Raw genomic sequence first — 26,009 nt, forward strand, 5'->3', positions numbered from 1 at the left:
CTACAAGAAAGTCTCACCCAGGTATGGAATAATCCTGAATTAAGTTTACAGATGACCCAAGAGCACCATCTGCATATCCTTTCAGCTCCTTTAAAATCTTTGAATCACTGTAAAAAACCAAAAACAAACAAACAAAAACCAGTTAATTGCTTTTAACCTGATAGATCACCAACCATCAGTTTTCAGTGGCTTGTCTATAGTTATCTTACCCCTGGGTAGCTCTGGCCTGGGAATCTGGAGCTCCCCAAGTCTGGATCTCAACATTCTGTGGTGCAGCCTAACACTGTTTTGTGTGTGTGTGACATAGGTGTTGGTCTTGCTTCTTAAAGCCACAGTTGGGCATGCTAGAAGCTCTGATTGCAGCATTACACAATTCATCCATGTAACAAAATAAATAAATAAATAAATAATAAAAACACTTACACCCTCTATATCTGTTGAAAGAGAAAAAAAAAAAAAAACACCCAGGGTTACAGGAGGATGTCATCTTACATCATGTTCTTCCTGAGGACTTCCTGAGCATCTGTGTTGGGCAGCACAACCGTTTTAAAATAGAGAGTACACACTGTGTGTGTGTGTGTGTGTGTGTGTGCATGCGCTTTTGTAGGTGTGTGCATTACAATAAACAGAGGCCTTAAAGCACATTGGGGTTACCTCGAAAGATGATCTATCATTCCAAGTTTTTGTTCTTGCTCTCACACTCTTACCATTTATTACCTTTAGATTCGTGTAGTTTGTAATGCATTGCCTTATGTAAGGAAAATAATTCTGTTTACCACGAACATTATTGAATGAATCCATCTTATAGTATTATCATTAGTATTATTCATTGCATTGTTATTAAAACAAACATTGATTTTTATTTGGGGAGTTATTGATCAAGGTTAGTGGGCAGGAAAGCTGCATGAATCATAGATTTCTTGTCCGACACAATATAGCACACTTTTCTATAAAACAAAGTATTGAATTTGTCCAGCTTTACAATGAGTGCTTCATTTTTATTCACATTTTTGTTGTTGTTCTTTTGTTTTGTTTTGCTTTGAGACAGTCTCACTTTGTTGGCCTTGGTAGAGAGCTGTGGTGTCATAGCTCACAGCAACCCCAAACTCTTGGGCTCAAGTGATCCTCTTGTTCCAGCCTCCTCAGTGGCTGAGTACAGGTGCCTGCCACAATGCTGGCTCTTTTTTTTTTTTTTTTTTTTTTTTTTGCAGTTTTTGGCTGGGGCTGGGTTTGAACCCACCACGTCCAGCATATGGGCAGTGCCCTACTCCTTTGAGCCACAGGCACCACTCCACAATGCTGGCTATTTTTAGAGATCGGGTCTTACTCTTATTCAGGTTGGTCTAGAACTCCTGAGTTCAGGCAATCCACCCACCTCTGCCTCCCGGAGTGCTGGGATTACAGGCAGAAGGCACTGCCCCTCACCTTTATTCACATTCTTTTAAATAGTTGTATTTTTCCTATGGGGTGTATTTTTGAACTTTTTTAGTATATTAAACCTTTTCCCTATATGATGGGTGGCCATAAAGTTTGTGTACAATTTAAAATAGTTGGACACTCTATAGTATAGCATTTGTACTTATTTGAGCCTCAACTTTTTAGCTTATAAATCAGTATATATTATAAATATCGAAAGTTAGTAGAGTATATATGAAACTTAGGGAAATTATTCTGCGAAGGATCATTCAGGTACATACTAGAAAAAGAATTGCTAAGCAGACAAGCAAAGAGAGTTTGTATAAAATGAAGTGCCTCAAAAATAGCTTTACAGGGTGGTGCCGGTGGCTCAAAAGAGTAGGGCGCCGGCCCCATATGCCAGAGGTGGTGGGTTCAAACCCAGCCCTGGCCAAAAACTGCAAAAAAAAAAAAAAAAAGCTTTAGAGTTAGGATATATAGCACATTATAGCACATGTTAGGTTAAACTATCTAAATTTTCTGTTTTGTAGGTCAAAACTGGCTAAATATTGGGAATTCCGTATGTTTCTGAAGCTTGTTTAGTGTTTTGTTTCTAAAGATGTTTTTGACAAACAGAATCACATGTCAAAGTGAGAAAATCTATTTCAGAATGGCAATATTCATCCACAAGTACAAAAGCCGTAGTTCTATATTTTTTCACAAGAAAGGTGTTCTTTTAAATTTGCTTATCATCCTGGGGTCTTTGGACTGGACACTCTCCTAATCTGTTCCCTAGGGAGCTGCAACACCAGGCCTGATGGTCCTCCAGTGGGACAGTGCAGAAAATGAGGTGTGCCGGGCAGGCTCTGGAACCGGGGTAACTCAAGTTCACCCATTGACTCTTGAGCCTTTTGTACTTGGTGCTCTTTTTGGTTGAAAACCTGTCCAAGGTTGTCCTTCTTCCCAGCCTCCTTCATCCCTAATGATGCTGTGGCATCCTTGGGAGCCTCAGGTCCCTGCATGAATGGCAATGAGCATGCAGGGGCGTGAGGGTGGTCCAGCTACAGAGGGCGCAGCTGCACACCAGTGCCCTGGGCTGATGCCTCATCCTCCTTCCTGGGGCATCATCTCTCAGTGCCCCTGGGGCCTTTTCCTGCATCTTTCTCCCCTCCCTCCTGTGACCTATCCTTCTTCCCTCACTCTTCTCTGCTTTCCCTTGGAGTTCAAGGCAGAACTTCAGGTGAGTTCATTTGCCCAGTCACTGATTCAGCCAGCGGGTATTTTTCCTGCCTCCCAGGTGCCAGCCCCTCCTACAGGTGCTGGGGATGGGGCGGGGTTCACCATGTTCCGTCTCTCCTGGAGCTGACCGTCTCACTCATGAGAAACTAGGCAGTCATTCTGGTCCATGGAGTGGGTTTACCTTTCCATTATACAAAAGTCCTGAGGATGGATTGCCCCGAAGTGTTTATCTCCAAATGCTCTTAGGGGTAAAGTGCTTTGCCTTTGTGTCACTGAGGTGTTATGTTACTAGTAATAGTAATAGAGAATATTCACTGGATGTCCACATCGGGACCAGGAACTGTGGCAAGTGATTTGCAGATTTACGTACATTATGTTATTTTATTTTTTTTTTTTTGAGACAGAGCCTCAAGCTATCCCCCTGGGTAGAGTGCCGTGGCATTACAGCTCACAGCAACCTCCAACTCCTGGGCTCAAGTGAGTCTCCTGCCTCCGCCTCCCAAGTAGCTGGAACCACAGGCGCCCACCACAACGCCCGGCTATTTTTTGGTTGCAGCCATCATTGTTGTTTGGCGGGTCCGGGCTGGGGATTTGAACCCGCCACCTTAGGTGTACATGGCTGGCGCCTTAGCCGGTTGAGCTATAGGTGCCGAGCCACGTACATTATGTTATTGTTTGATTCTTAAGTTTCTCTATTTTGAAGATTCCAACAAAGGAAGGCTTTTACACTCCCCCAAGGTGCTCAGTGCACGGCTACTATTATTTAGTTGCTTTTCTTTCTTTTTTTAAAATTCTGTTTTCACATACTAAAGTTAATTTTATCTGTATTTCTCCTGGGTTCTTAGAGCGGGTAGAGAGCTTTTCATAACTGATGTCACGAAACAATCCTGTTGGGTTTGACACTGGTTCCGCATCAGCTGTGTGTGGCAGGTGGTTGTGAAAACAGGCTCCGGTGTGAGGTCTTGCGTGCTCTGTTGCTCCACATCCGTCTTTGTTTTATGCAGAGAGAAGATTGCTTTATTTCCCCCCTTAAATAGGGGGCATGAGGTTGAATGTATCTGGGATTGGTCTAGGGTTCTAGCATGGGAGGAGGAGTGCGGAAGGAAAACTTAGAGAGGATAGAAGGACCTCCTGGAGGGAGGGAGTTGCCCTTTCTAGGTCAGGTAGGGCGATAGGGGGGAATCCTCTTTTCTTTTTGGAGACAGTCTTACTATGTCGCCCGTGGTAGAGTGCTGTGGCGTCACAGCTCACAGCAACCTCAAACTCTTGCCTCAGCCTCCCAAGTAGCTGGGACTACAGGCACCCACCACAACACCTGGCTATGTTTTGTTGCAGTTGTCGTTGTTTAGCTGGCCCAGGCCGGGTTCAAACCTGCCAGCCTGGGTGTATATGGCTGGCTCCCTAACCACTGTTCTATGGGTGCCGAGCCTCTCTTAATGATTCTTTCTGTAGTGGGTATGCATTCCTGCATCTTTCTGTAGTGGGTATGCATTCCTGCATCTTTCTGTAGTGGGTATGCATTCCTGCAGTCTGGCACTTGCTGAATGCAGATTGTCTGTTTCCACTATCTCTGCTGCATTTATTTGCTGGAATTCTGCTATAAGGAGCACTCACCCTGTGATCTCATTTGCTTACTCACCTATTTGTTTATGACTGAATTTGGGCTTGTGGCTATTTATTTTAATTCCTCTATGGGTTATCTGTTATTATTACTATTTATTTTGGTGGTCAAATTGTTCCAGATTTGGCCATTGGAGATGCCTCGAGCTGATGCCCGTGTCCTTTCAACATATCCTCATCTTTTTTTGAGTATTTTTTGGATGAACCATAGATGTTCCTGGTTCAGCCCATGTTTACCTTGCTCATGTCTAGAAACAGCTGTTTCTCAAGTCCTGGTTCCTTTTATTGGGGGAATATGATCTAGAAACCAGTATCTGTGGTCACTGCTTACTCAGTATCATTTCTGCTAAGCCCTCTTAGTAGATAGAGACTGGAAATCGATGTATATTTACAAACCCATACACATCTCCATGTATGCTTTCATCATCACTAGATGGTACTCATTATTTGACATACAAGTTTAAGGTTGCGCTAGTCATTCAAACGGAGGTGTGAAGTAGGTACTAGTCTGTGCAAATTAGGGGAGAGTTCAGGAGTTGTAAAGTGGGAGTTGGTCCATGGACAGATTAAGCAGTTGAAGGAGGGAGCAGTCAACTGTGTTCAGTGCTGCTAAAGTAAACACGGGGATGGAGCCATTGAATGAATCCCCATGGAGGTCATTAGTGACCTTGATGAGAAGGTAGTACAGTCAAAGGAGCTGCCTGGAGGGGGTTGAATGGAGAATGAGAAGATAGGAATCAGAGGTGTTGATTAAAGTAACTCTATTGTTGTCAAGGAGAGAAAAGAAAAAGGGCAATAATTGAGGGAAGAGGGGGTCTGAGGAGTCAAGAGAAGTTGGTTTTGTTTTATTTATTTATTTATTTATAGGCAGAATCTTACTCTGTTGCCCAAGTGCTGTGGCCTCAGCCTAGCTCATAGCAACCTCAAACTCCTGAGCTCAGGTGATCCTCCTACCTCAGCCTCCCAAGAGTCTAGGACTACAGGTACCCACCACAATCCCCAGCTAATTTTTAGTAGAGACAGGGTCTTGCCCTTGCTCAGGCTGGTCTCTGACTCCTGAGCTCAAGGGATCCTCCTGCCTTGACCTCCCAGAGTGCTAGGATTACAGGTATGAGTCACTCCAGCCAACTAAGAGAGCTGTTTTTAATATTAGAGAAATAATAGCATTTTTACAATGAGTATAGGAGAAATAGAAAATATATGTACTATATCTATGAAAACATTGAAAAGCAGTCCTGGCTTTATAAAATGCTGTGGTAAGAATTTTCTTTCTAATGCACTTACAGTATAAAGAAAAAAAAGGGGGGGCTATGCCAATGTCATGTAGAAATTTTGATCTGGTACGGTGGCTCACACCTGTAATCCTAGCCCCCTGGGGGACCAAGGCAGGTGGATCCCCTAAGCTCAGGCGCCTGAGACCAGCCTGAGCAAGATCAAGACCCTGTCTCTAAAGATAGCTGGGCCTTGTGTCAGGCACCTGTAGTCCTAGGTACTTGGGACGTGGAGGCAAGAGCCCAGGAGTTTGAGATTATAGTGAGCTTTGACACCAGTGCACTCTACCCAGGGCAACAGAGTGAGACTTTGCCTTAAAAATAAAAAGGAACAACGTAGAAATTTTAAAAAATACTAAGGAAGCCAAAGGAACAAATGACACGTGCTATTTTTAAGCTACCTGCTTTATCTGGGAATGTTTTTATTTCACCTTCATTTATTTTTTAGTTTTTATTTATTTTTATTAATTTTTTCACACTCACTTATTATTGGCTGTAACATGACATTATCATATTTCATGTAGGGAGAAGAATATAATAATTGTACTAACTACTTATATATATGTACTTTTTCAAGAATTAACAACTTATTAGTAATAGCCAAGAATTATCTTCTTTTTTATTTTTTTACTTGCCTCAGCTTCCTGAGTCACTGGGACTACAGGCAGGTGCTATAATGCCTGGGTCGGTTTCCTATTTTTAGTAGAGATGGGGTCTCACTCTTGCACAGGCTGCTCTGGAGCTCCTGAGCTCAAGCAATACACCCACCTCAGCCTCCCAAAGTGCTAGGATTATAGGCATGAGCCACCTTCATTTTTTAAAAGATAGCTTTGCTAGATGAGGATTCTTGGTTGACAGTTATTTTGGTTTTTCCCTCAGTGCTTTGGGTCTCTCATTGCACCACTTTCTGGTCTCCATTGTTGGGAAGTCAGCTGTTAAGTTCATTATCGTTCCCTTATAAGTTGTGTCATTTTTCTCTGCCTGTTTTCAGGATTTCCTCTTTATTTTTTGGCTTTTAACATTTTGACTATTATATGTTTGGCTGCAGATCTCTCCATGTTTATCCTTCTTGGAATTCTCTGAGTGTCTTGGATTGGTATGAAATAATTTTTTTAAATCATATTTGGGAAGTTTTCAGCTATTATTTCCTTGTACCCTTTTTCTGTCTCTTTTACTTTTTTCTTTCCGATACTTTTCCTTACGTGTATGTTGGTGCATGCCACCTGTTTTGTTAACACGCCATCATGGACATTTTTGATCATGTTAAGGTGCTAAACATGGTTATAATGGCCAGGCAGGAATCTATTATAAATTGTTAACTAATCTTCTGAGGTTGGCCACTTCCAATTTACCCTGTTATCAACACCACCACAGGAAACCACCTGTTGATGTCTTTGTGCACTTGTCTGATGATACTTTAGGATGAGTTCCGAAAGGGAGAATTTTAAGGTCTAAGGGTATGAACTTGATCTTGATGCAGTTTTTTGGGTTGTTCTTTGGAAAAGAATATTCCCATTTCTGTTCACCAAGTGGGTATATATTCTCATTTCCTTACCTTTGTCAATACTTGATATTTTCATGGTTAAAACTACCCATCTTATGTGTGGTAGGATGCTTCCTTATTGTTTTCATTAGATTAACTTTGTTATTAGACAAATCGCACCACGTTTTCTATATTTTGGGATCCTTTGTATTTGTTCTCGTGTGACCTTCCTGTTCTTACTACTCGCCTTTGTTTTCCTGCGGTCTGTTAGTCTTCCTTGTTTGTTTTGAAGAGCTCTTTAGCAAGGATGGTGTCCCCTTTTCCTGTATAAACTGTACATTCCCGCACATTTTTATTTTTGTTGTAATTTGTGGCATTTAAATAGGCTTTCAATTTTGATATAATCAAATTCTTATTTTTAGAATTAATTTCATAGCTTTTTATGCTCAGCGAACTTTTCCCAGGCTGGCACCAGATGCATATTCACTGACATATCATTTTATGTTTCTCTTGTGGTCTTATCCTTTCCACGCTACTCCCGACCCGCCTTTTCTCACACATTTACCCACTTCTCTAACTTCATGCTATATTCAATTCTTAGGTATATTTGGGCCTCTTTCTGGCCTTGTATTTGATTTTGACCTTTCTATCTTTTCTTGCACAGTCAACACTATTTCAATTATACTTTTAATACTGTGTTTTGATATCTGCAAATGCATTTCTTTTTTATCAAAATTTTCTAGGTGATTGTTACCCAACTATACATATAGGTAAACATTAAACTTATTTAGTCATCTTCCAATGGAAATTCACTTGTGGATTCTGTTTGAAATATTATCAATTTTGTCCATTTCATTTTGTAAAAATGAAGGTCTTCATAGTGTTGACTGTTCCCACTCAGGAATGTAGTACACATTTCCATTCTAAGTTATCTGTTCTTACTCCTGTACTTCATGACAAACACAAAATAGATTACTTTAAACACAATAAATAGATTACTTTCCTAGCTATGAAGCCTCTTGTGTCTTTGCTGGAGGAACGATTGAACTGTGTTGAGATGTAGACATTATTTCTCACCCCGTACATTCGGGACACGTTGAGTGTTTCGGCATAGTCTTCTTTTGGCAAAAGTGATGGAATGGACAGTCTGCCCTTGAATATTCAGGGTGGGTGAACCAAGTCCCGCTTCTCTCTTGCATCTTGATATCGGGTTTTGATTTCATCCCTGCTTCTCTAACCTTGCATGGAAGGAATAAGAGAAGTAAGAAGTTCTGAGCTCCATTTGGTTTACTTCTTCACATACACACTTTTTTATTTGACGTGATAGAGATTAAACCTAATGGCCGATGACCACAAGTAATAAAGATTGATTGCACTTTAAATTTAGTGTCTTACCTTGTCTCTCATAATTTGTTCCGAAGATCTGTTTCATAGTTATGTTAATTGAATTCTGGCCTAATTGTCGCCATTATTTTTGTTCATTTACTAGATTTGCTGTCGCGTTCACAGAGTCGATGAAGGAAATGGCACAAAGGCAGTGGGTATGTGTTTATCTTGTGTTATTATTTTGGTTGTGCTGGTGAAGCTGCAGAACTGGAGAACTGAAGGGCAGTCTTTTTTTTTTATTGTTTGGGATTCACTGAAGGTACGAAGAATTAGGCTACACTGATTGCCTTTGTTAGGTAATGCCTCCCTTATACTTAGGTCCCACCCCTAAGAGGTGTGGCATACACCATGACCCCCCAGCCCCTTCCCTCCTCCCCTGTCCCCACTCTTTCATTCCTCTACCCTCACCTTGTATTACATCATCTACTGCCTTCATATTAGAAGTGAGTACATTGGATTCTTGCTCCTCCATTCCTGTGATGATTTACTAAGAAGAATGTGTTCCACCTCTATCCAGGTTAACACAAAGGATGTAAAGTCTCCGTCTTTTTTAGTAGCTGAATAGTATTCCATGGTGTAAATATACCACAGCTTGTTAATCCATTCGTGGGTTGGTGGGCATTTAGGTTGTTTCACATTTTGGTGATTGTAATTTGAGCTGTGATAAACAGTCTAGTACAAATGTCTGTATGATAAAAGGATTTTTTTTTTTTCTTCTGGGTAGATGCCTAGCCATGGGATTGCAGGATCAAATGGGAGGTCTAATTTGAATTCTTTGAGGAGTCTCCATACTTCTGAAAGACAGTCTTAATGGAACCAAAGGGTTCCCATAGACAATATTGTAGACACAGTAGTATATTGTTCCCATATATTGATATTTTCTGGGTAGCCTTAAAACATCATTGATTTTTTTTCATGTTGTTATTAAATGACAAAAATAGCCCAATAGCCAAATCTTTTAATGTTGTATCTGTTTTCTTTTTACACTCGCAGACTGGGTAATTTACAGGCTGCACTGTAAATGTTGCAGCAGCCTTGTATGCAAGGCGAGTAATAATCCCTTAGATGGCAGAGGTAGTTTCCTGGGTTGGATTATTTATTTGAAAAGCCTTAGTGAGTCAGGGTTTTGCAGATCTACAAGTTAATTCACTTACTGACCTTTGTATTCATTATGACTTAGGGGGCAGGAAGAATGAGCCAGTGGGGGTCTGAGTTCCTAGTGGAGAGTTATGTAAAGACTCCATTGAGCTGGTGCTCGCAATACTAAAAAAAAAGCCAAAGGTCAGTTTCCTCTTTGTTGCAGGTTTTTTTTTTTTTTTTTTCTTGGCTGGGATGGATTTGAACCTGCCACCTCTGGTATATGGGGCCAGTGCCTTACTCCTTGAGCCACAGGCACCACCCAGGTTAGTTTCCTCTTTAACCCACAATGTGTTTGTCCTTAACATTTGAAGGCTTTAGTCTTGGTGGATTTCAGAGGCTTAGCCCATTCTTTTTTTTGTTTTTGAGACAAAGTCTCACTTTGTCACACTTAGTAAAGTGCCATGGTGTCATAGCTCACAGCAACCTCAAACTCTTGGGCTCAAGTGATTCTCTTGCCTCAGCCTACCAAGTAGCTGGGACTACAGGCACCTGCCATAATGCCCAGCTATTTTTACAGATGGGATCTCACTCTTGGTCAGGCTGGTCTTGAACCTGTGAGCTCAGGCAGTCCACCTACCTCTGCCTTCCAAAGTGCTAGGATTACAGGTGTGAGCCATTGAGCCCAGCCTGGCCCATTCTTTATAGAATTTCAGCTTGTAAAATTTTGTACTTGGAAACCACTACTCTGGGACAAGGCCAGCATAGTCATTTGTGGGGCCAGCAGTCTCTTCTTAAAGTTCAGAATGCTATACATAGGTGAATGTGAAGGTTCACCACAGCCAGAGCACACATAATTTTATTCTTCACCTGAGACACATCCCAGGCAGAGAACTGGATTGTATTTCTCTTTCTGAGACAGTTCACTCTGTTGTTCCAGGATAGAGTGGCATTGCATCATAGCTCACAGTCAGTAACCCCAAACTCTTAGGTCTGAGCAATTCTCCTGCCTTGGCCTCCCTAGTAGCTGGGACTATAGGTTCTGCCATACCCAGCTAGTTTTCCTATTTTTAGTAGAGATAGGGTCTCCCTCTTGCTCAGGGTGGTCTCAAACTCCTAAGCTCAAGGGATCCTCCCACCTCAGCCTCCCAGAGTGCTGGGATTATGGGTGCGAACCCCCAAGCCTCACCAGAGGTTGCATTTCTTAGTGCAGTTGAATGAATTGTAAGTCAAAAAACCCAATGAGCTCCCTGGCTTCCAGTTTTAATTATTACACCTCTTTGGTTATCAATCTGCCTTCATAAAGTAGTATTTGAAACCAGGAGTCTCTGGGCATCCCTGGGTCTCTTTCAGGTCCACCACAAGTCAGTCATTTTCATAATAATGTTAAGACATCCTTTGGCTTTTTCATAGTGTAAACGTAATGATGAGTAAAACTGCTGCCACCTTAATACTAATGAAGGCAGTGACCCCAATCTGTGCGGGTAGTCCTTGGAGATTCATTGCCACCCACTTAAGCCAGTTTCACTTAAAAAGTCCTTGATGAAGCCATGCAAATTATTAAGTTTTTGAATATTAACCTTTGGATCCATTTTTAAACAATGCTCTATGTGACAGGAGAAAGGCTTCTGCTGCCGACTATGTGGAACACAATGCTTATCCTGACTGTTTGAATTATAAGCTGAATTTTTTAACACCATTGTTTGCCTGAAAGCGTAACTGACAGACAAACTCCGATTACTCAGACTTGGGTAATTGTCAGACAGTTTCTTAAAACTGAGCAAATAATGGCAGTCACGTCAAGAAAAACGACTGGCAGTGTTTGTTACCAATGATGAATTTGAACTTTCAAGCAAAAATTAGAATTTGTGGAAAGCCAAGAATGAGGGTGTCAGCTTCTCAAAATGCAGAGGTTCTTCCGATGAGATCAGTGATGATATTAACAAATGTGGGCTTTGAAATATATTGATGATACAAAATAATTGTTCAGTGAACCAGTATTTTCAAATTACTAATGCATGACCGCAGAATCACGTACAGGGGAAGGAGCCAATTCACTGATTGCAGTAGCTTTTCAGAAATGGCCACTTGTTGAGTTTTAGTCTAGTGTCCAAGAATAATGCCCGCAATAATCTGAAAACTCCCTCTGTGAAAGAGGCTAGGTTTTCTTTATATACCTCAACCAAAACAACATATTGCAACGGAAGGAATGAGGCTGCAAACGTGGGAACCCAGCTGTCTTCCGTAAAGTCAGACATTAAAGAAATCTCTCACCTGCTGGAGCATGTTTCTTCTCCATGAACTCACTGCCATTTTTTCCTACCTTCTCAGCCTTAAATGTCACCCTTTTCTACAAATCCTTCCTTAACCCTGCACAATTGGTATAGATGAAATGAAATCACTCACTCTACCTGTTAGCTGTTGCTATGAAAGAAACCAAATGCCTTAAAACAAACAGGGTGGCCTCACTCACACCCACACCCCTGGGACCTTAGCAGGCTGGTTGGGCCCCCTGAGGCCTGTCTCCATGGGGTTTATCATCCTTCATCAGGCTGGGCAGCAGGAGGGAGCAGCCCCCAGTGTACAAGCACTTTCCTGATCTCTGTGGTATTTGCTACCATTCCACTGGCCAAAGCAAGGTAAAGGGTAGAGATGGAGCCTCTACCTGGTGATCTGGGGTTGAACACAGGGAGGGGACTACGGCCGGGGTAATCACCTGCCACACTTAGAGTGTATCCCCATGTGGTAGTGAGCTTCCTACGAAAGGACAAGAGGGGGTCACCTATCCTCCCCAGAGAATAACACACCACCTCCTGTCCCAGCGTCTGTTGAATTGAATTTACATAGAGATGGTTCCTCCTTTAGAATGTTTTATTATAGAAAATGTCAGGCATGTGCAAAGTAGCAAGAGTACTGTCATGAATCTGTAGGGGCCCAGCACCCAGGCTACCTTCCTTGATTCTTACTTCATCTACTTCCTCCTTATAGATAAAGACAGACACACACACACACTAATTTTTTTCTGGAAGAATTTTTTAAATTAATATATTTATTATTTATTTTTGAGACAGAATCTCACTGTGTTGCCCTTGGTAGAGTGCTGTGGCGTCACATCTCACAGCAACCTCAAAGTCTTGGGCTCAGGAGATCCTCCTGTCTTAGCCTCCCAAGTAGCTGGGACTATAGGCACCCAACACAATGCCTGGCAAATTTTAGAGATGAGGTCTTGCTCTAGCTGAGACTGGTCTTGAACTCCTAAGTTCAGGCAGTCTACCCACCTCGGCCTCTGAGAATGCTAGGATTACAGGTCTGAGCCACCAAGCCTGGCCTTGGAAGAAAAGATGATGAGCATTTCTTCATGTGTCTGTAGGCCATGTGCCTGTCTTCTTCAGAGAAGCTTCTGTTCAAGTCTCTTGCTCACAGTGAAATGGGATCATTTGTTCTTTTCTTATTAATAAGTTTGAATTCTCTGTGGATTCTGGTTATCAAACCTTTGTCAGAAACATAACCTGCAAATATCCTCTCCCATTCTGAGGGCTGTCTGCTTGCTTTAGTTACTGTGTTCTTGGCTGGGCAGAAGCTTTTTAGTTTGATCAGATCCCAGTAATGTATTTTTGGTGGTGCTTCAATTGCCCAGGGCGGTTGGGGGGTCCTCCTCAAAAAGTATTCTCCCAGGCCAATTTCTTCAAGTGTTTCCCCAGCACTCTCTCCAAGAATCTTTATAGTTTCATGTCTTAAGTTTAGATCTTTTATCCAGTGAGAGTCAATTTTTGTTAATAGTGAAAGATGGAGACTTTACCTCTTTCATGTTTACATGGATGGGGCTGGATCATATTCTTCTTAGTAAAGTATCTCAAGAATGGAGAAAAAAACAATGTACTCAGTACTATTATGAAACCAATTTATAATCACCTACACTTTCATACGAATGATAAAACACAATTATAGCCCAGAGAGGAGGAGAAAAGAGGAGGGCGAGGGGAGGGGAGGGGGTAGACAGGTGTAGGGAGGGTAATCAGTGGGACCTCACCTATTGTGCATATTGCAAGGGTACAAGTCAAATGTTATTAAGAGTAGAGTATAAATGTCTAAACACAGCATTTAAGCAAGTGAGGTGAAGGCTATGTTAACCAGTTAGATGTAAACATTCCAAATTGTATATAAAATCAGCACATTGCACCCCATAAATGCACTAATGTACATAGTTACGATCTAATTAAAAAAAAAATGAAATCCTGAAAAAAAAAATCCCAGCTATCATGCTATTTCAACTATAAATGTAGGCCATTTTATCTCTAAATGGACTTTACTAAAGATTTTTTTTTTAACGTAAGGACCAGAGAGGAGGTCATAATTGTGTTGGAAGACCACAGTTAGGAAGCAAGACATAAGGAGGGGTCGAAGAGCAGTTACTTAATTTGACATTTTATCAATACCTTGTGGAAGAAATCAAGGAAAGGGATTTGGAGAGAGAAAAAGTGAGGAACTGAAACACTCAGTTCCAGATATAATGAATTAGAGACAGACATTGGCCTAGGGGTACATATACAGAATACAGCTGAAAATGTGGGGTGTCCTCAAAGGAGGGCTCCGTGGGGAAATAGCCCTGGGAGCCACAATTTGCCAATTGATGGAGCATGGAAACAGTTCTTCCTAAGTGAGTGTAACATCTGGGTGTAGTGATGAGGAAAATGAACCAAATGTACAGTGGCCCATTGCATTGGGCCAGGCGTGGTGGCAATAGTGACGAGATCCTAGCAGTGTGCTATGGGAAGGGCCATCGCGCTCACAGAGTGAACCATGTACCTGCCACTTGGATCCTCAAAGGAAGTTCTTCTCCACGCAGCATCTATGCCTGCTTTATCAATCTGTGCTCTTGGAAAGACCCCTCTGTCAAGTGTAATAACAAGGCATTTGGAAAAAAATGGAGACGGCAGCAAAGATTATTTGATCTTGGGTGATGATGTAAGAGGCACTATAATAAAGCCAATATGAATAAAAGAAGGGATACATTTGTTTTTCTAGTTTTCTAGTTTAAAGTGATGGGAGCTAGTTAGTTCATTGAATTTGAATGTGAAGCTTTTTTTTTTTTCCTATTTTTGTTAAGAAACAGAATCTTCTGTCACCCAGGCTGGAGTGCTGTGGCGTAATCACAGCACATGGCAGCCTTGAAATACTGGGCCCAAGCAATTCTCCTGTCCCAGCTTCCCGAGTAGCTGGGACTACAGGAGCACACCAACATGTTCTGCTAGTTTTTAAATTTTTTGTAGAGACAGGGTTCTCACTATATTGCCCAGGCTGGTCACTAACTCCTGGGCTCAAGTGGTCCTCCTGCCCAGGTCCCCCAAAGTGCTGGGATTAAAAGTGTGAGCCACCATCCCCCTTGAAGCTGTTTTTAATACTTTTGTATGTTTTTGGTGGATGACTTTTCAATCAAATTTAGCTTAATATCTTTATATAATTAGCTCTTGCAAATTAAAAAATGTATAAATAATGTGATGGTTTCTTATTCAGCCGTGTTTTTTTTTTTCTTGAGACAGAGCCTCAAGCTGTCCCCCTAGGTAGAGTGCTGTGGCATCATGGCTCACAGCAACCTCCAACTCCTGGGCTCAAGTGAGTCTCCTGCCTCAGCCTCCCAAGTAGCTGGGACCACAGGTGCCCGCCACAACGCCCGGCTATTTTTTGGTTGCAGCCATCATTGTTGTTTGGCAGGCCCAGCTGGATTTGAACCCGCCACCTTAGGTGTATGTGGCTGGCGCCTTAGCCATGTGAGCTATCAGCCATGTTTATGTAATTATTTCAGATGGATTTTTGTGGAGAGATTTTTTTTTTCTCTTTATTCTGAACAGTGATACAGGTTTTGAGCAATTGAGTTTTGCTCTTCATTATGGAATTGGTAGCTTTGGTTTTTAATGTCATATTTTCTGTTTTAGTGAGCAAGCTTGGCTTAGATTATAGTTTAGTTAGTCATGCCTAATTATTACTAAACTGGAATCAAATTTCAATCATCCCAGATTAGAAAGAATTATGGTATTTGCTTCTTATTGCTTTTGTGATTTCAAAAGACAAAATATATAGTGTTTATGTAGTTAAAAGTAGTTTTGAGCATGCAATGTGCCTAAAACTTGTGTTTTTCCAAAATTAATTTAGAAAGGTAATTAAATGAAGATGTCCATTCATACAGGCACACTTTCAATATCTGCTCTAATAGAAGTATAATACCAGTCCCCAATGTGAGCATTGTATGTAACTTTAAATTTTCCAGTGGCCACATTTAAAGCAGTAAATAGAAACAAGTAAAGTTAATTTAATAGTATATTTATGAAGCCCCACTGCCTGGAGCTAGCAGTCGGCAATGCACAGAATAGTGCTTTGTACCATGCACGAGACTGCCCTCCCTCTGACACCAGCTGTATGTAGTTCAGCATGTTCCCCAGAGCACCCTCAGGCTCTCGAATTCACAGAGGGACTCACAGAACTCATGATTAGGGTTTATTTCAGGGAAAGGACACAGATTAAAATCCACCAGAGGCAGAGACACACAGGGCAGAGCCCAGGCGGTTCCAAGGGTGGAGCTTCTGTTGCCCTCTTCCCTGTGGAGTCAGGTGCAAATCAATGTCTTGGTGTTGAGTTGTGACAGTCTTCATGGAGCATGGCCAACCAGGAAGCTCCCCTGAGCCCAGTGTCCAGAGTTTTTATTGGGGCTTCATGACGTGAGCATGACTCATTGATTGATCTACTGACAGATTAGCCTACATACTGACTGATATGGCTTGACCCAAAGTCCCTACCCTAAATCACACCGTAGGTCTTTCTGGCATGGCCACCCCCAAGCCTGAGACTCCTGGATATGTCTGTCCCCTCCCTGAGATCCAGAGTGGCCATTTTCCACCCTAAATGAAGACATTCATATCAGGCATCATATCACATACACCACTTCCCAGAAGCTGAGGACAAAGGCCAAACCTCATTTTGGTCAAGGCCAAATTTATTGCTATACGCTATATCCAAAATATTATCTCAACGTGGAAGCAATAAGAAAATGATGACACATTTTACCTTTTTTTTTTTCGGGCTAAGTCTTTGTACTCCAAGTTATATTCTAAGTTATATCTACACTTACGACATATCTTAATTCAAAACAAGTGTATGCCAAGGACTCGATATCCTTGTCCACGGGGTCAATGGCTTTTGTATTGGACAGCACTGCTGTACACACGTAAGTAGGGGGAAGCCTATTTTTAGAGACGAGGTTAAGAGACATGTGCCAGGTAAGGCTTTATTTGGTAACCCATGGTTTAATTATAGCCCTCAGGGAAAGCTGGGGGGCCTTTTGGAAGCCTTATCTTGGAGGTGTTTGTGATCACCTACCTACTTATCTCTGGCTGACTCTATACAAATTAATTTGATTGGATTTCTATAAGGGTAGCTTCATTTTATCTCTTCCAACTTGAAATTCCTTTGTCTACGCCCAAATCATTATGTTTTAGTGTTGTTTAGATCAGCCTTAATTTGAAGTCCACACCTTCTTTGCGAGGTTTACAATCCCGGAGGGCCTGGGTCGGCATGCTGTGCTGCTGGTGTTTGTCATGTAGGATCAACGTGGGTCACATTTGGGGATAACATTACTCTGTTGGTTGTGACATCATAACCCAGATGTGACATTTTTAAGAATTTGAGTCACTACACATTTTCCACGGTGAGATGTACATTGTGGAAATTCTAAAAGTTGCCTGTCAGGATTTGATTTCTTGTTACAGTGTGTGATAGAAGTTCAGAATGCAAATTTAAATACCTCTACTTCCAGTTCAAGTTTAGGATGTGTTCTATAAATTCACCGTGCACCAGGACGTGGAAAAATTTTGCTAAAAGTAAAAAGTTAAATATATGTCTTAATAGAAGGTCCATCTCTAGCAGAAGCAATGGTTACGGTTTAGTATGTCTCCATTGTGTTGAAAACTCCTCAGGCCTCTGTTCTCACTCTTTTTCTAATAAGTACTTTGTTGAGAGAGCATTATCTAAACTCAAATGTTGATTTTTTGAGCTATTTTTTCAAAATCTTGAGTTTGAGTAACTATTACTGCAAGCAGTTATCAAATTAAAAAAAAAAAAAAAAAAACACAATCCAGCCCAAATGGCATGTCGGTATGTTTTGTTAGGTTAGCAGTGAGCTAAACTTTCTGGTATTGTTACCCATTTAGTGATTTTATTATTATTACTAGTAGTAGTAGTATTTGAAAACTTTGAGTCATTGCCTTCTGGGGCCTGATTTATCTCCTTTCCTTGGAACTTGTTAAAGAAAAATAACTTTGTTGAAGTGGTTGTGTTAAGTGATCCCTCAGTGCATGCATGTACTCATTAAAATTCTTTTGGAAATTAAAATATAGAAAGCAAGAGAGATTTCATTGGCTGTCACATATGCAGTTCATGCCACAGGTGAGCTCAAAAAGTCCCCGTAGGTGTTGACAGTGCTGCCTAACCTTAACCGTGTATGGACTAATGCCTGAAGTCAGTAATCACAGCACGTTGGCTTTTTAGCTACTTACTCCTCCTCCTTCCTGCATGGCCCATTGCTTCTTGCCTGATTATCTCCAGAGATCATCTTGGCAGCAGCTGGAACCACACAGCCCTCACTGTCTATTACAGTTTCCACCATAATGGAACCGAGAAAACGTCCATTGCTGGGGTTCAGGGCTAGACTTCCTCGCTTGTGTGCCCACCCTCTCCACCAATAGGCTGCAAGAGAAAATCCAGGGCTTGGTCGTATTCTAGCAAGTTAATCATTTTTAGTAACTTATATTCAGATGGGCTTTCCTTGAAGATTTCCTGATGGAATTGCAAATATTCTTTGCATGCTTTTTTCCATGTGAGATCCCTGGGAATTGAGAAGTTTTAAGGTTGTTAAAGGAATTAAGGAAAGGAATCAAGAAGTTTTAAGAAGTTGAAGAGGATGGAAAGCTCGTCAATTCCAGAACATAGACCTTGAGTTGACCTCTTGCATGACTGAGGGGTCACACGTGTGGGATGATCACAAGGGTCGCATCTGATTCATTAAATTGCAGAGTGTGGGAGAGCAGTGTTCTGAATAGAATCAGAAGTAATTCTGAGTTGTTTACTGCCTAGGTTTAACTGTTTTAAAAAACAGAAGTCTTCTCAGGAATGATCCTGTTGACATTCCATATCTTGAGTCATCGTGGGAGGCTAACTGCTACATTCACATCCCTTGATTTTGCCAGTTTGTTTTAGTTTCATCTATGCCACCTGCTCCACATTGGATCTGATAGAATAATATCCCAATCTAGTTGTTTTTTAATTTCTTCCTCATGCATATTTCCTTTTCCTGAAAAAATTTTTCTTTGGTTCAGTTGTAAGCTCAGTGGTAAGGTCATGTCACCACTCTTTACTCCCCCCTCCCCTTTTTTTTGAGTATTATTTTCCTTTTTGGCTTGAAAACAGATTTGTTTGTTTCTTTGTGTTTGTTTTGAGATGGAGTCTCACTCTGTTGCCCAGTCTAGAGTTCCCTGGCATCAGCCTAGCTCATTGCAACTTCAAACCTTATGCCCAAGCAATCCTCTTTGTTGAAGTGGAAGAGGATTGCTTAGCCATAAGGTTTGAGGTTGAAATGAGGTTACTGGGACTACTTGGGAGGCTGCCACAGCAATTGTCTAATTTTTCTATTTTTAGTAGAGTCAGGGTCTTGCTCTTATTCAGGCTGGCCTCTGACTCCTGAGCTCAAGGGATCCTCCTGCCTTGGCCTCCCGCAGTGCTAGGATTATAGGTATGAGCCACTGGCCTGAAAATAGATTTCTAAGGGAAAAGAGTTAGAAGATGGAGAAAGACACCATGTCTCCTGAAAAGTGCTCATTTTCTATGTTTTTTATGGCATAGATATGTTTTGTGAACTTTACATGTATGGACCATGATGTGTTTTAAACCATTTGTGATTATTTTCCCAGTACTTTTAAAGAAGCCACAAACAATTTCAATAAAACTGAAATTGTATTGCAATTTCAAAATAAGAATCAGTACTTTATCAGCCACCTGCAGAGCATAAAGTTGTGCATGTATTTCAGAAATAATATTTGTTGTGGCTTCCATTTGCAGAAAGTTTAATTTCAGAAGTTTAGTCTCTGTGTTCCTTTAATCAAAGAATAGGAAGTCTTTTTGTTGTTATTATTCCATTATAAAAGGGAACTAATTGGCATAAGGTCTGTGACAAGACCATACCTATTCTGAGGTATCTATGTGATATATAGGACACTGGCTTTTTATAACCAATAATGGACCACCAAAGTAATTGCTTCTCACAGACATTACAGATGGCAGCTCTTCCCCAGGCTCTCACCCTCTATACTGGCCACTTTATGCATCAGCTGGTAGGGCAGGCAATGTGCAAGAGCTTTGACTCCTATGTTATTTCAAAAAAATGAATAAATGATAAAGATTGAGTGAAGAAAGTTAATTTATATTTGTAACATTTCAATGTAGAAATTGTTTTTAAAAATCAATATAAGCCCATTGCCTTTTGTCAGATTCCTTTTATTACAATGACTAAAAATAACCCACCAGGTCCAGATTTCTTTTATCCTGTAAACTGTATTTTCTCGTTCCTAAAATGTCATTTATGATATGTTTTAAAAGTCTATATGGGACTTAGTACTTAATTTTTCAAGTTTCCTTTTTCTTTCTTTTTTTTCTTTTTTCTCACAGAGACAGAGTCTTACTTTGTCACCCTTGGTAAAGAGTACGTTGGCGCTCAATCTCTTGGGCTCAAGCAATTCTCTTGTCTCAGTCTCCCTGGTAGCTGAAACTATAGGCGCCTGCCACAATTTCCAGCCATTTTTAGAGATGGAGTCTTGCTCTTGCTCAGGCTGGTCTCCAGCCTGTGAGCTCAGACAGTCCACCATCTTGGCCTCACAGAGTGCTAGGATTACAAGCATGAGCCACTGCACCTGGCCTGTGTTAACTTTTAAATTAATACAGTTAGACAGTACTGTAACATCCACCTAACCATCCTAGAGATGTTTTCTAGGCCAGCATTTAGACTTGGAATTGGTTAAGAGAGAAGCCCTCAGAGCCTCCAGTGCATTCCAATAACATTTTTCTCCCAGCTTTCCCATGAAGTTATAATTAAACAAACAAAAGGAATAATGTAGAGTTCTGAACTTCAGTTTCTAATTTCAAATGATTTCTATTAACCATGTTTTAAGAGGTTTACTGTTTTAAGAGCATTGGGATAGGTACTCATGCACACTGTAAGACTTCAGGAGGCTTCACATGCATCAAATGGTTAAATACAAGTTGTGATATTGAAGACAAAACCAAAACCACGTGCATGTTTGACCTGCTGGGACACTGCCACTGCCCAAACCGTCTTCTCTCAGCTACCAGGGAGTCAGGCCACGCCTCCATCTTCACAATGACCTTCTTTGCCCTGGCAAGGTTATTTTACCTTTGGCTTGTTTCTCAAAATACTGGGTGGCCACAAAGTTCTTGTGCAATTTTAAATGGCACACTGTTTTAAATTGCACAGGAACTTTATGGCCACCCTGTGTAAAACTGGTTTGGGAACAAAGTCAAAAGTGGATCAGCATGCCTCCTGGGACTGCGTCACATCCCTGTATGCTCCTGCGCACAGAGCCTTGATCTCCAGGGCTGCAGGTACCCCCCTAGCTGAGTCATGTCATGCACTGACCTGCAAGGTTTCATTCCCATGACAAGAAGATGCACATTTCTGGGCTCTTTCACTAAAATTTTGATCATGTAAAAGAAATGTCTGTTGACATCTACTTGATTCCTCAGGCATTTAAAAACGATTTCTCCTGCTACTTCTCCCACTTCCACCTTTGTATCTAAACTTAATCTTGAAAAATATTTTGCCACTATCTTGCAATGAACTGGAAAAATGGACTCCTTTTCTTTCTAGTGGTTTTGTGAGTTTCTACCACAAAAGTAGCACAAGAAAGAGGAAGCCTAGAGCTTGGTGCAAATGTCCCATTCAGTCATGCAAGTGCCACCTTTCTCCTGGATGTCACAGAGGCGTTTGGGGAGGTCCTCAGGGACAGTCCATCCTCTCGTGCCTGGAATAATCAGCCCCCTGCACCTGTTTTTTACTTGCCAATATATCGGCTCATCCTTCTCCTCATTCTCCACCTTGTTTCTTTTTTCTTCTTTTCTGGGGGTACAGGGAGTATTCTTCTCCACGCAGGAATGTGTGTCCCCAAACCACAGTTCTCATCTACCACTTTAGGCCAGGAGGTCCATCAGATGGGCCCTGTTCCTGGCACACTCTCTGGCTGAACTTCAGTAACATCTCCACTCAAACAGCAGCCTTAAGCCTAATTTCAGAGACTATTTTTCCTCTTTGTGCTTCTTAACTTATAGATGCTATATTTTTAACAGCAAAACCCACTAAAAGCAGAGGTAACGCTGTGCTCTGGAAGAGTAATGAGTTTGCAAGCAGCTGTGTAGGTGATTCTTAGTGATGTTTTCCAAGCGATGTTGTTAATGACCTTCATTTTATTTCTATAAAGCAGCATAGTGGACTATCAAATTTACTTCTTCTTTTTTTTTTCCCCCCTTTCACCTCTCCTTCCAAAAGCCACATGCTAAGGGTAAGATCTATGTCCAGAGTCAAGGTAAGAATGTTTAAATATCTGTTTTTTATTTACTTTTTAAAAGTAAAGAGATAGAGAAAGAATATATACACAATAGAGCCTCTGTAAGTTGACCACCCAATGGACGAACTGGTCAGCATATGGAGGCCATCACCATAAGGAGGTAGGAATAGGCCTTAGTATGTGGGTAGATGTCCAGTCTCAGAAACCTAGGCCAACTTAAGGAGGTAGTCCATGCGGAGAGGTGGTCACCTATGGCATCTCTGCTCTATATATACGTATATATATTTTTATAAGAATGAGTTTTTCCTTTAGAGACATATACTGAAATGTTTATGGAGGAGATGCTATGATTTTTGAGAGCCACCTAAAAATAATCAGTAGAAAGGATATATTTTTATTATTTTCTCACATTAGAGTAAAAGATAAATAGGAGAAATTATAAACCAGTAATTTAAAATGCAGATCACAGGCTGGGTGCAGTGGCTCACGCCTGTAATCCTAGCACTCTGGGAGGCCAAGGCAGGTAGATTGCCAGAGCTCAGGACTTAGAGACCAGCCTGAGCTAGAGTGAGACCTCATCTCTAAAAATGGCCAGGCATTGTGGCAGGCCCCTGTAATCAATCCCAGCTGCTCAGGAGGCTGAGGCAAGAGGATGGCTTGAGCCCTAGAGTTTGAGGTTGCTGTGAGATTGATGCCATGGCCCTCTACCCAGGGCGACAAAGTGAGACTCTGTCTCAAAAAACATAAATACATAAATAAATAAATAAGTTAATTAATTAATTAAAAAGCAGATCACTTCACATTTAAAACCAGTAGAAAGTAACATATACTCCCTTGGTGGTGGCTTGTTTAAATAAAGAAAACAAGCTGTTTATGTTGACTTGAGCTGGGGGTAGGGGGCGCTAGATCACTTCACCCCCAACCTGTCCTATTCCTTCCCTCCCCTCGTCCTGCCCCTGGCATCTGATGCCCTCAGCAAAGCCTTCTGAGGCCAAAAAGCACTTTGAGAACCACCGTTGTGCACCACAAAAGTAAGGGGAAGAGAAGGTCCGAGGTAGAACAATCACTGATTCCAAGCAACGGTTAGGAGAGGCTCATAGGCTGAGCCAGGAGGCCAAGTCTCACGGGGACTTCTCCATCAAGGCCTACACCAAGGGCATAGGGAGCCCATGGGGCCCCTGTGGCTGGGACACACTCTCACAGTGGCCTGGTGTCACTGCCCTAGTGGTTTCAATGACATTTTTGGTTGGTGCAGGAGGGAAATCACAGGCTTTGAAGTAGTGTGTGACTTTGAATGCAGCTTTCCACCTGCACACTGCGGGTCTGAATACGGTGACTTCTTCAAACCTTAGTTTCCAGCCAGATAAATAGGCAGAAGCAGCCTGCTCCGCAGATCTTTAAGGACTACCAGTGTTGGGCTGGGGCCGGGCACTTGTTAACCAGCCATTGTCTGTACTATTCCATGTAGATAACATGCACCTGGATGTTAGAGGTAGTTGATATCTTGAGTTTCGTTTTACAAAACATCACTATTTTTCGTTAAATGTTGCCTCTGTGTTTTCTTAATCTTAAATCGTTCATTTGTTCAGAACAAGTTAAACTTGATCTATCTGTCTGAGGAAAGGACGCAGACAGCAGGCAACCTTTGATCATTTGGTGAGGGCTGAAAGGAGGGCCATTAGATTTAGCTGGTAATATTTTAGACACCTGTTACTTACATGCATTTTTGTAAGCAACTCCAGGTTCTTATCACCCAAAGGCAGTTTGGTCCAGTAGTGGACTGGACATGGGCTCAAAGTGGAGAATCTTTTCCCACCTAGACCCCAAGGGCTCAGTTTAAACCTGGCTGGAGGGATTAGTGGGGCTTCATTGAAATGCTCAGAACTTGAAGTAGCTTCATAAGAATCAATGTCCGCCACCACTTAAAATTTGACACAAAATAACTGGTTGTATTTCAGCAGTCTTATCACAGTGGACTTTCTCTTTCTCTTGTTCCTTTGACCCAGGAATTACCACGACACCAAATGCCGCCTTTAACTGGAGCACCTTTCTCCAACGTGCAGGTAAGACGTGACATCTTACGGGACGCTGACCGAAGCAGATCTCGTCAGCATTGCTGACTTGTAACACTGGTGGTCGGGTCAAAGAAATGTGCTGTTTTAGGGAGAACAAAGGAGGGCAGTAACATGAATCCAGGCAAGGCACGATTAGGAGAACAGACTGAATTTCCCCCCATCTGTGACCTCCGTAGCGCTTTCATCTTTGTGGGCAATAGCAGGGCTTGAAATTGGGAGGAAGAACGCTTGGGCTGCTCTCACAACACACTTCCCGCGGTTTCCTATCACTCCTCGCAACATTTTGTTCTTTGTCAGAATAATGACCTCACGTGTTCATTTTATTTTACTGTGCTAATGACACGTGTAATAAATGACCACCGTGGGAAAATGACACCATGGAGATCTGAAAAAATAAAACAAAAACTTGAATCACTTGAAATCTCAGCACCAAAAAGGAATGGCTGTTAATGTTTGGCGGGATCTTTCTCAACAATTTTCCGTATACGGAAAGTACCCAAAAAATGTATACACATTTCAAGAAAGGAAAAAAACTGTATTAAAATTCTAATGCTTAATATATAACAATAATAAAAGATGAATACAAGTCATGTTTGAGTACCTCTTGCCATTGCAGATGTCAAACATGACTTGAGCATTACAAGTTTAATACAATTTTTTCCTTTTTTTCCTTTTTTTGGAGACAGAGTCTCGCTTTGTCACCCTTGGTACAGTGTCATAGCTCACAGCAACCCCAAACTCTCGGGTTCAAGTGATCCTCTTGCCTTAGTCTCCAGAGGGACTACAGGCACCCACCATAAGGCCCGGTTAGTCTTTCAATTTTATAGAGACAGCTCATGCTGATCTCAAACTCCTCAACTCAAGCAATCCACCCAGCTCAGCCTCCCAGCGTGTTAGGATTATAGTTGTGAGCCACTGCACCTGCCTCTAGCTTTTGTCTTTTCTTAAAGTGTGTATACATTTCTTTGGCACCCTCTGTTTGTGTGTGTCTCTGTGTGTGTGTGTGAATAAAATGATTTTTTCAAAACCAATATTGGTGTACTTACTATTCTAACTTGCCTTATTTATTCATTACAGCAGTTAGAAGAGAGCTCACCCATCCTTACAAAAAAAAAAATATGAGCTTAGAGCTTATATGTAGCAAAATACAGAGTCCTCAAGTATAAAATTAGGTAAATTTTTGACATATGTCTGCACCCAGGCAACAAATACTCTCATCAGTGTAGATAACATTTTCACCCCTCAAGAAAGTTCTCTTGTGCCTTCTTTGATGTTTAATTCTCATCCCTCTATAAGTGACTCCTGTTCTAATTTTTGTTATCATACTGGAAGCACTTGTTTTGTTATCTGGCTTTCATTGCTCAGCGTAATGTTTTGGAGATTTGCGGTGCCATGTGTATCTGTCGGGTTTCCCCTTTTCCTGCTGAATAGTATTCCATTTCAGTACAGCCCGTTGCCTTCCACCACACTGCTGTTTATGGATTCTCCTCCGGGTGGACTTTTGTTTTACATTTTTTGCTACTACAAATAAAACTGATGAAAACATTGTTTTTGCAAGGTTTTTGGTGACCTGTATCTTCATTTCTCTTGGATAAGTTGTGTGACTTGATCATATACAGAGTGGACATAAAGTTTGGGTGTAATTTTAAATAGTTTAACGTAGTAAATTTGTATATGATTAACACTATCAGAAACAGCTGCTTTTCCCAGCATGAGCTAGTCTCTGTTTCTGCAGAAATTGACGGAAACTCCAGTTTTTCCGCATCCTCGCCAGCCAGTGGTGTTGGCAGCTTCTTTGATTTTAGCTGTTGTAGGGGGACGCTGAGATAGCGTCTCCTTGTGG

The 26,009-nt window shown here is 41.5% G+C and overlaps 1 protein-coding gene across 1 annotated transcript in view; it reads left to right on the forward strand.

The window, feature by feature from the left end:
* The window catches only part of GLT1D1 (glycosyltransferase 1 domain containing 1), a 96,701-nt gene that overhangs the window by 19,992 nt on the left and 50,700 nt on the right, over positions 1-26,009 (forward strand). The window contains exons 4-6 of the mRNA XM_003796069.3: positions 8,498-8,549; positions 22,073-22,109; positions 24,098-24,154. Of these exons, the coding sequence (XP_003796117.1) occupies positions 8,498-8,549; positions 22,073-22,109; positions 24,098-24,154 (146 nt within the window). The remainder of the gene's footprint in view (positions 1-8,497; positions 8,550-22,072; positions 22,110-24,097; positions 24,155-26,009) is intronic.

Source organism: Otolemur garnettii, unplaced genomic scaffold (assembly GCF_000181295.1).
Source record: "Otolemur garnettii isolate 467f Iridium unplaced genomic scaffold, OtoGar3 scaffold00099, whole genome shotgun sequence".
In the NCBI taxonomy this organism is placed as follows: domain Eukaryota; kingdom Metazoa; phylum Chordata; class Mammalia; order Primates; family Galagidae; genus Otolemur; species Otolemur garnettii.